This window comes from Chrysochloris asiatica, unplaced genomic scaffold (assembly GCF_000296735.1).
Source record: "Chrysochloris asiatica unplaced genomic scaffold, ChrAsi1.0 scaffold00001, whole genome shotgun sequence".
Lineage (NCBI taxonomy): Eukaryota > Metazoa > Chordata > Mammalia > Afrosoricida > Chrysochloridae > Chrysochloris > Chrysochloris asiatica.
The window spans coordinates 31,698,113-31,708,671 of record NW_006408519.1 but is presented as its reverse complement, the minus strand read 5'-3'; the positions used below and the strand labels follow the sequence as shown (position 1 = coordinate 31,708,671).

At 40.9% G+C, this 10,559-nt stretch overlaps 2 protein-coding genes across 2 annotated transcripts in view; one reads left to right on the top strand and one right to left on the bottom strand.

Annotated features, from left to right (window-relative positions):
- Positions 1-5,232, top strand: part of KIAA0196 (KIAA0196 ortholog) — a 54,473-nt gene extending 49,241 nt beyond the window's left edge. The window contains exons 26-28 of the mRNA XM_006830702.1: positions 2,577-2,730; positions 4,471-4,558; positions 4,823-5,232. Of these exons, the coding sequence (XP_006830765.1) occupies positions 2,577-2,730; positions 4,471-4,558; positions 4,823-4,879 (299 nt within the window). The 3' untranslated portion in view covers positions 4,880-5,232. The remainder of the gene's footprint in view (positions 1-2,576; positions 2,731-4,470; positions 4,559-4,822) is intronic.
- A 507-nt stretch (positions 5,233-5,739) lies between these two features.
- The window catches only part of SQLE (squalene epoxidase), a 35,854-nt gene continuing 31,034 nt past the window's right edge, over positions 5,740-10,559 (bottom strand). Inside the window, exons 8-11 of the mRNA XM_006830701.1 lie at positions 9,388-9,530; positions 8,847-8,943; positions 7,461-7,548; positions 5,740-6,266 (exon numbers count right to left, since the gene is read on the bottom strand). Of these exons, the coding sequence (XP_006830764.1) occupies positions 6,074-6,266; positions 7,461-7,548; positions 8,847-8,943; positions 9,388-9,530 (521 nt within the window). The 3' untranslated portion in view covers positions 5,740-6,073. The remainder of the gene's footprint in view (positions 6,267-7,460; positions 7,549-8,846; positions 8,944-9,387; positions 9,531-10,559) is intronic.

Genomic DNA, 10,559 nt, shown 5'->3' with positions numbered 1-10,559 from the left:
TAAATATTTTCTCAAAGACTGTGACTTGTCAAATCTTTTTCTTACTAGTGATTTTAGTAAATTGAAGATTTTAATGACTACTTTAAGATTACAACATATTCTCCTTTTTTTTTTACTACAAGCTTCATAGTTTTAGCTTTGCATTGAACTCTGTGGTACATCTCAAATTATTTTCCTTTTTTATGGTGTAAGGTAGGGGTTGATGTTCATTTGTCCCCCATAGGGATTTATAGTTGTTTCAACACCATTTGTTGCAAAAATTTCTCTTTCCTCACCTCATTCCTTGGTATATTTTTAGAAATTCAGTTGACTGTGTAAGGGTGGGAATATTTCCATCGATCCCATTGGTAAACTTATTCTTATGCCAATACTGTCTTGATTATTGTCACTTGATAGTAAGTCTTGAAATCAGGCAGTGTAAGTCCTTTTGTTCTTTCTCATCGTGTTGGCTATTCTAAGTCCTTTGCATTTTCATAAACACTTCAGAATTAGCTTATCGGTGTCTATTAAAATCCCTACTGGAATTTTGGTTGAGATTGCTATGAATTTATAGATCAGTTTGAGTTCACTTGACAGCTTAATAGTATTGAGTCCTCTAATCCATTCCCATAGTGCATCTCTTCAAGTGTTTTAAGTTGTCCTGACTTTTTCTCTACAGTGTCTTGTAAAATTCACTGTAGAAGTCTAACATATCTTTAGTCTGAAAATTTGTTTAGTTCATCCTTGTTCTGGGATATTTTTGCTGCTAAGTTCTCTCAACACTTCAAAGACATAACTCTACTACTTCCGCCTCCCATTGTTACTAACTATTCTGTTGCCACTGTGAGAAGTAAGCCATTGGTCTAATTGGTTTCCCTGTTTTAAATGATCTGTGGTTTTTCTGGCTGCTTTTAAAAGCTGCTGTTTCTTTATGTTCCATAGATTTACGATGATGTGCTTAGATAAGGATTTTTTTTTTTTTTCTTTCTGCCTCCTTTTGTTGTTTTTGTTAAGTGCCATCGATTCTGACCTATAGCGACCCTGTATAGGGTTTCCAAGGAGAAGCTGGTGAGCTTGTCCTAAATGGATCTGAGGATTGATATTCTTCAACAGTACTGGATAAATTTCAACCATCATTTCTTTGACTCATTCCTCTTCCCGGTTTCCCTATTCATTCCTCCTGGAACGCCAATCAGACCTGGCAGACCTTCTCACTGGATTCACCATGTTTCTTTTTTCAGAGCTGCCATTTTATTGTCTCTCTAGGCTGTAATCTGAGAAACTTTCAGCATCCAGTTCTGTCATTTTCTCTTCAACTAAGATTAGTGAAACTATTTAATCCATATACTTAACATTTAATTGATGGAATTTCCATTTTCAGAAATCCAATTTGGCTCTTTTTCATAGCTGCTTGGTAGTTTTGGGATCTGATACAATTGTTTTTCTGCTGACCCTCACTCTGCTGCTACCTGGTGATTTTGAACAAAGACCTCATTTTCCAAGGAACTTTGTGAGAATTCTTTGAGACTCAGGTTAGCATTGTTTCTCTTGTGGGAGCACTGCCAGTCCCACACAGTTCATTTGAAATGTAGACTGTGTCATATGTGGTTACAAATTTCCAGGAGCATTTTTTTCCTTCTGAAGTTTCTTTTTTCACTTCCATTGAGGTTACAGACTTTTGTAGCCCCTTTTATGTTGGACTATGTTGCTCCATTTCCCCCTTAAAGACTGTAAGCTCCGTCTCCTGCACTCCATGTGACCATCCAGGCAGAAGTCCCAAGTCTCCACTTTGGCAGAAACGCTGAGGGAAAAGGCCGACTTGGGACTCGCTTTGTTCATGAGCTCCCTTCTTCCACTATCTTGACTTGTGAAGGTGCTTTTCGTACACAAGGCTCAGCATTGTTTGAAGATGTGTTGGAAATACTTTCGTTAGCATTTCCATTGTTTTCATTTATGAGGGCAGTTTAGAGTTTCTCATCTCTCCAATGCTGCCATTAGCAGAAGGTCCCAGTACATGAGTTTTAATTTTTATTTATATTGTCTATAAAATGTTTTCTACACTAACATCTGTCAATACATACTGGTGATTGTTGTGCCGTCGAGTCAGTTCAGACTCTTGCAACCCTGCATAGGGTTTCCAGAGAGCAGCTGGTGGATTTGAAGCACTGACCTTGTGGTTCAAACTGACCTTGCGGTCCAGTGCTTACAAATCCTTCAGACCAATGAAAGGTCCCACCAGCACCAGGATTGATTCACAGGGTAGCTCTAGTCACTTCTTCCAGATAGTCACCTGCTCATGATAGTAGCATGGACTCTTGGTGGTGCCGAGAGTTAAGCACTGGGTATCTAACTGAAAGGTTGGAGGTTCAAACCCACCAGCCACTTTGAGGGAGAAACCTGAAACTGTCTGCTCCCATAAAGGTTTATAGTCTGAGGTGCTGCGGAACAGTTCTGCTCTGTCCCACAGGGTCGTGAGTCACAGTCAGCTCAACAGCAGAGGGTTTGTGTGTGGGAGTGAGACGGTGAGAGTTAATAATACTGAATGAATGATGTCAAAGACAAACACTTCTTTGGTAGTGAATTTTGTTCCCTTGTAGGAATGGTCTGCCGAAAGCCTGCCGACCCTGTGGACTGGCCACCGCTTGTCCTGGGACTCCTCACTCTGCTGAAGCAGTTCCACTCCCGGTACACAGAGCAATTCCTGGCGCTGATTGGCCAGTTTATCCGCTCCACGATGGAGCAGTGTACAAGGTACCAGAGGCCCACAGGAATGAATGCACCTTAATGCTGTCAAATGTGCTTTCCTGAATGCCCCGTTCCTCCTCTCACCAGCTCCCTTGTTGAATGGGAAATGGCTGCTTACTCACCTTATAAAACAAGTCAGGGCTCCTCATCTGGAGCAATGACAGCTGCGTCATCCTTAGTCACCCTGCTAGGGGAACTCCGGGTGTGTTTGCAGCGGTTTTCCACTTAGGAGTCTCTAGATGTAACCAAGGGCAAGGGTGTGTGGTCCCAGCCCTCGGTAAGCCTGCATCTCTGGCTGGTCCCACAGGCCTCATGGGAGTTGAACATGACCGAGTGGCATCCTGGGTAGTGTCTGAGTTCTGGGTTGTGTAGTGAAGCAGACTTAGCACAATAACAAGCTTGTGAGCCTTTGATTCCTGCTCATTTTTAACCCCTTTCCAGCTGGCCTCCCTGCAGATTGTTAGAATATCATTGTTGAGACTTCTTTCTGTTCTTCTCAGCTCTCTTTGCTCCATTTTATGAATTGGTAACAAATCTGCTGTTTGAAGCAAGTCTGAACATATATGAAATAAAAATGTCCTGGTGTGTTTAACTATTCTTCCCATTCTAAAACAGTAAGCCACTGTGCCTTGAAAGGAGGGGCCCTGGTAGCACAGTGGTTAAAGCACTGCCAACCAAAAGGCTGGTGGTTTGAGCCCACCAGCCACTCTGCAGGAGAAAGATGTGGCAGTCTGCTTCTGTAAAGACAGACAGCCTTGGAACTCCAATGGGGCAGCTCCACCCTGAGCTCTAGGGTCACTAGGCATCAGAACCAGCAGCAGTGAGTGGGTCTGACCCCTTGAAGCAAACACGTGATTTTGGTCACACATGGCAAGGCTGACTATAGTTAAAAAGTGCAATCACCACAGTCCTTTCAAAATCAAAAAATCATTAGAGCAAGTTTTAAAAATCTAGCACCATGAAATTTTCTAATTATAAAATTGGAAACCGTTTTAAGCCCTCGACTCCTTTGGGCAGCAACAAGGCAGTGTGCGGGCTGCACAAGTGTACTGCTTTGCCCTTTGCAGCATTCCCAGCTCCCAGTACAGCGCTAGGCAGCCCAACTGTTGAGGGAGTGCTACCCGAGTGGGAAGGACCCCAGAGGGCAAGTGTTCCATGCTGTGCTGATTTGACCTCAAACATGTAGAACTCTGCCGGACACAGTCCCAGAAGCTGGGGATACAAAGATGAAGACATGGCCTAGGTAGGCCCTCAAGTTTACTCTAGATCAGAACCAGACACACAACCGAGAAATTAAGCAGCTTAGATGGAAGACTTGACTAGGAAAAAACATCCACCCAGAGCAGCCAGCGAGAGCTTTCTGGAGGAAGACCCCTAGCTAAAGCTTGAAAGCTGTCCCGGAGTTTGCTTTCAAATACGTACGCACAGATTAGCACAAGAGGCTGGAGTGGGAACCAGGAGTCAGTTATAGCTGAACATGAAGTTCTGAGAGAGACAGGAAGATAAATTAGACAAGACAGCAGGGGCCATATCCTGAAAGGGCAAGTAAACTGTGGTAAGCTTAGGTTTCATCCTATATGGCTTCAATTCCGAGATATGCAATGATAATGACTTGATGTGAATCAAGAGATCGTTCCATAAATCTGTTTCTTCTTTGATTTCACTTGGCAATCTTTATATTGATTATGTTGACTAAGGATATGTTATATACAATGCAGGTAACTAAGCTAGACTATTCTTTTGCAGCCAGAAGATACCTGAAATGCCTGCAGATGTTGTGGGTGCCCTGCTGTTCCTAGAGGACTATGTTCGATATACAAAGCTACCCAGGAGGGTAAGCAATAGTGAAGAACAGTATTAATGACATTTTTGTAAAAAGAGACTCAGGAGGAGGGAGGCCCAGTAGCTCAGTCTCTAAAATGGCCTTCTCTTCTCCCATGGAGGTACTTTGGGAAAAGACATAGTCACCTTACTTCAAAGGATATCTTAAGTTCTTTTCATTTCAGGGCCCCATAAATAGGAACTCCATAGAATTTTTATGATTTGTTTTGAATTACAACATTGTAAGTAATGTAACTCTTCTGTTTAATTTTTCTAGGTTGCTGAAGCACATGTGCCTAGTTTCATTTTTGATGAGTTCAGAACAATCCTATAACATTTTTTTTCTGCTTCTTCAATGAAAGGATTTCCCTTAAATCTGCCTGCCCACCAACACTAACGTGAATTTGAAAATGAAGATACTCAACTGCTCATATAACTGCATTTTCCCCCTTTATTATGGGAAACATGAGATGTTCTGAGTAAGATATATCTTACAGTTCTAGTTAATAATTAATATTGTTTAAATTGTGGTAGTATATGAAATTCGTATCATATAAATGCAAACCACATTTTTGTACTGCTTCTCATAAATGCTGAATGTAACTGTTATGTATAAATGCCTTTAGTTTTATGTTCAAAAGAGCTATTTGTGTAAATTCAAATTGTTAGCAAATGGTACTGCTGGTACCCAAAGCGGCCTTATTTTCTGCTTCTGTTTCAAAAACTCCGTAATATTTGCCTTGGAAAGTGAGGGGTGAATTTGATAGTAAGTGGGCTGGGCCAGGTGTAATGGCTGCACACTTGTAGACCAAGCATCTGAGGCTGGTTCCCACCCAGTACCTGGGCAGTTCCCAGTGTCTCTGGCTCTATGGCTCCCTCACTCCTAGCCTCTCCCTCCCTTTCCCTTCATCCAGGGCATCCCCCTGAGCCCTGCTCCAGATCCCCAGAACTATATTGTGAACCCTAAACTTTTCTTTCTCTTTCTTTTTTATAATAGCTTAGCCATAAACTTTTGCAGTCCCTAAAATTCCAAATCATTTTTGTGTGGAAATTCTTCTGAAAAGGGAATTACCATCCTACCATGGCAGTTGGGAAATTAACAAGTTGGATAAGAGCGAAAAAGATGTTTTGGGTTTTCTTTACGGTTCTCATGAAATTCACACAAAAATTCACTAAAAATGCAGAAAAGTTTACTCTTCATTTTATTTGCATGTCCCACAATGCCTCTTCCCAAACAGTGACTTCAAAGGAACCAGCAATCCCTCAGTGGTAGCACTCTCCATGGGAACAATCATTTCTTCCGAGTATCTAAGTGATTTTACCCTTTCATTTTTAAGTTGAAAATTAAAGGATCTATTTACATGTTTATATACAAATAACTTCAAAAACAAATTAATTCTAATCTTGATCCATGAGTTTACACTTTAAAAGTAGTTATGGTATATGCTATATACATCCACCACTTCCAAAAGTCTCTTAGGACTTGGTGAGGCCCACAGATTCATTCACAAGTGGCTCTCCTTTAAGATTAATGAACCAAATACTTCATTTCTGAGTAAATAAGAGGAAATATTACAGAACACGCTTTGTATAAAACAGCACCACTACTAAAGAAGGCTCGGGGCTTTGAGATCCAAGGTTCCGATTTAAAACAAAAATATACTGCATAGACTGTGACAGCAAAGAAGTGTCCAATTAGAACAAAAGGATTAGGAGACAATCTGTAATAAAAAAAAAAAAAAAAAAAAGAAGGAAAGTTAAAATTTGTGCATAAAGAGAAACCAGTTGCAAAGAATCTAATAGAAAAAGTAGTGGGGTGCATGCCTAACCAAAAGGCTGGAGGTTCACGTTTCCCCAGAGGAGCCTCAGAAGAAAGGCCTGGTGAATTCCTTCTGAGAGACCAGACACTGGAAATGCATAGAGCACACTGCTGCTCCGACCACATGGGATGGCTTCATAATCAGAATCAACTTGATGGCAACTGCTTTGGGTTTTTTTTTGGTTAATATCAGTAACCAAGCTGTTAAGTATCATCAATAAAGTCAACATAAGTTCAACATGTTGGAGAACTTTAAACACTTGTGTCTGCCAGCTAAGTTTGAGGGCAGTGACAAATATTATTATTTAACCAAGAAACTGAGATTGCACCTCTGCTTTCAGAGGAAGTAGTAACTCCTCTTATTCTACTTACAGCAGTTTCCTGGTTTGAGCAGGTTTCTTTCACTAATTTCAGGATGGCCTGGCCTATGGGAGTCTAGATTTTTCAAAAGGTTAACAGTACTCACATTTAGCTTATAAATAAATGAAAGAAAGAAAAAAAAAAAGTCACTTTGCAGACTTCCGAGAAATCATTCGATATGTCTGCAACATGGAAAATATTTACTAAGTTTCATGACACCCTGTGTTTATACCAAACTAATACTTAGATGCAAAGTTCTCAATTATCTGTGGCTACCTGGAGTCCTGGACCACATGGTCAGTTTGAACCGAAGGTTAGCCGGTTTGGATTCACCAGCTGCTCCTCGAAAACTCTATACAAGATGTCTGTGAGTTGGAACCAACTCTAGCACTTAATAACTACCACCACAAGTCCTAGTGTGGTGCTGTAGGATGAACACTGGACTGCTAAATGCAAGGTCAGTGATTCAAGCAGCTGTCTAAGCGACTCCTTGGGAACCCTACACAGAGCCAGCTCAATGGCATTTAACAACACAGCTTCTAATCAGTGCTGTTTCCCAGAAGTAACACACAGAACTCAAGGCTGCATTTATTCATTTCTAAGGAACACCTTGGGAACGATAAACTCATGAATAAAATGCTCATAAGTGTAAGGAAGAAAGAGTGACAGTAAATCATACACTGCACTGTCCTCAGACACCCTGGAATCATCTTCCCTCAGTGTCATCACAACTTACACAGAAAGTAGCCCAACAGGCCCAGCCACACATTCTCCACCAAGTTTGAAATACAGAAAACAGGCTCTTCTTAGCTGATGGAGGGAATCTAAAATAAAAAGTAAAAAACACTCTCAACCAAAACAGCCATACATGTAAGTTAATGCATTAATGATGTGTCAGAGAAATTCCGGAGAAAGAAGAGGCTTATTGTTCCTGAAAAGATTTATACTTCAAACCCTTCTGAACCAATACCACAGCACTTAACCCCACCACACCATAGACTCAGGTCTGAGCTGTTTAAAAGCTATTTCTTTGATTATGTTGTAAATTCATTAGACAATGCAAAATACTTTGCAAGCATTTTTGTTGTGTAAACACAAAATATTCTCACAACAGTAAAATCAATAACCTTTTTAATAGTTCAGAATCAATGGTTTACCTAGATCTTTTTTACAACAGAATAAAAAAAGGTTCCATAAGCACACTGTAACTCAGAAAGCTCTTTCCTCCTCCAGTTTTCCATACACATTATTTTTTGTCAGATTCAGATTCCTAATGAAAGAACTCTGGACAGGCTGAGAAAAGCTCCACTTGAACTTCCATCCCAAGAGATTCTGTCTGACAAGCTACAAACACACATCAATACAGTGTGTGTTTCTATCCCTTTTAGTAAGTACAGTGGCCGCAGAGGCTACAGACAGCATCTGTACTGCACATCTCACTTTGTAAGCAAGCACATGACTAACGCACTGTTCACTAGAGCCTTGGTTGCAAATATACTGAAGTAATGCAATCTAAATTACAGTTATTCTTGAGAACCTACAATGAACTACAGTGCCGTGTTGGGAGGGGACACAGTTGCCTTTTTCTCCATTTCTAAAAATGTTGCGACTAAGTCATGTTTGCCTGAGCATTTTGGAAATACAGAAAGAACACCAAAAGCTCAGAAGTGTTTCAGATGAATAAAGGGTGGATACGTTCTGCTCCCTGTACAGGGGCGAAACTATAATTGGAAGCTCATTTGTTTTTGAAATACTACTTTGAAAAGAGACTGAAATGAGGTTCAAAAAGAAAGATGAACAATTGTGCTGCCTTTTCATACATGTCCAGAAGATCCTCCCATCATAATCTTGTGCATTTGGGAATATTCAGGATCTGGTTTGGCCCAGTAGAATTTAAAATGTGTACATATATTACTGAGCTATCGCAATGATGGTAACAGACTCTCCAGACAAAAGTCACAACTGGAAACTAAAACTCGTCCTACTCAAGGAGGGAGTTAAGATCTACCAAGTTGGGAGTTGGCAAACTCAGCAAAACCATAAACTTTTCTTGTGATTAAATTCTCTGCCTGTGCCAACAATCTGATATTTAATAGTGTTCATTAAAAATACTTATACCTACCATCTGTGGCAGAAAATAGTTCATAAAGAGCCTGAGCAAGGACATTCACAACAAATGAATGAGACTTTTTCCTTGCCCAATAGAATGATTTCTTGGCCTAAAAAAGAAAAAAAGATAACATAATATGGTAAGGGGAAAAAAAAGTATGAGCTGATATTTATAATCTGGTATTCATTCATAATCCCTGAAAACGGGTCTCATCCTGGGGCATTACTACAAGTAATAAAGTGATCATTTACCAAAAAAAGTCAGTCCCCTTCAGAGTGATGGCTTAGGTGACTGTGAAGCTCAGCACTACTACAATGAGCCAAGTGGTGCAAGAAGTCCAGTGTTACACAATATCCTAATAAAGAAATGCAGCAACTCTGGCCAATTCACAGGTTGCGAATCAGGTTTTTGAAGCTTGAACAGGATCTATTGAAAACCATTACTAAGCGTCAAGCTCCCAAGTACAGATCCCTCCATCAAAACTTCATTCCTTTCCCTCCAGAAAGAAAAACTAGCTGGAGACGTTCTGTCCAAGTGTGGTGTGCTAACTTACCTGGAGAACAGCTGTGTCATCACCGAGGTCAGGGATGCCCTTTAGCAGTGTCCGCCACAGTTTGATATCATTAAAAACAACAGTCATTCCTCCACCAGTAAGAGGATGCCTCATATTGTATGCATCTCCCAAAAGAAGAACGCCTAAAAAGAGAGAGAGTGAAAATTACAAAATCCTGACTTGGGAGAAAAAAGTGACTACTCTGTTTATGAAAATGATTGATGTGAGCTAGCAGGTAAAAACATTGTGGAAATACAAGGGGAAAAATTAATAAAATTTGTTGAGCCAAAAACTCAAGAGTTGATTTATTCTTTAAGTATTTATTAGGCACTAATCTGGCATGGAAGGAGCTCTGATAGCGTAGTGGTTACGAATCGGGCTGCGAACTGTAAGGTCAGCAGTTCGAAACTACCAGCTGCTCCGCAGGAGACAGATGAGGCTTTCTACTCCCATAAAGATTTACAGCCTCGGAAACCCTATTCAGGGTCGCTATGGGTCAGAACCAACTCAATGGCACTTAACAACAACAACAACAATCTGGAGTCCTGACTTGACGCTGTGGGTTAATGCACCAGACTGCAAAGCCGTTTGAACTACAAGGTCGGTGGTTCAAGTTCACCAGTCACTCCTTGGAAACTATGGGTCGGAAGCGACTCGATGGCACTTAACAACAACAACAATCTGGCATCATAGTGGTTATGAATCAGGCCACGAACCTCAGGGTCAGCAGTTTGAAACTGCCAGCTGTTCAACGGGAGAAAGATGAGGCTTTCTGCTCCCATTAAGATTTACAGCCTCAGCAACCTTGTACAAGGTTGCTATGAGTCGGAACCGACTCCACAGCACATAACAACAAATACATACTCAGGTATACAGTGAGAATAAGAGAATGGCTCCTGCCCTGATGAAATGCACATGTGAATCTAACAATAGGTCCTCTTTCAAAGTAAGTTATTGTTGCGTGCCATTGATGTCAGTTCCAACTCAGCAACCATGTACACGGTTTCTAAGAGCAGCTAGTGTGTTTGAATGGTCAACCTAGTGGTTAGCCATCCAGTGCTTATCCTACATCATCACACCAGTGCTCTTCAAAATAACATAGCCTAAGAACAAACAAGATGGCGGATAGGGTGGACGTATAGCAGAGAGCTCCGCCAACAACAACACAGAAT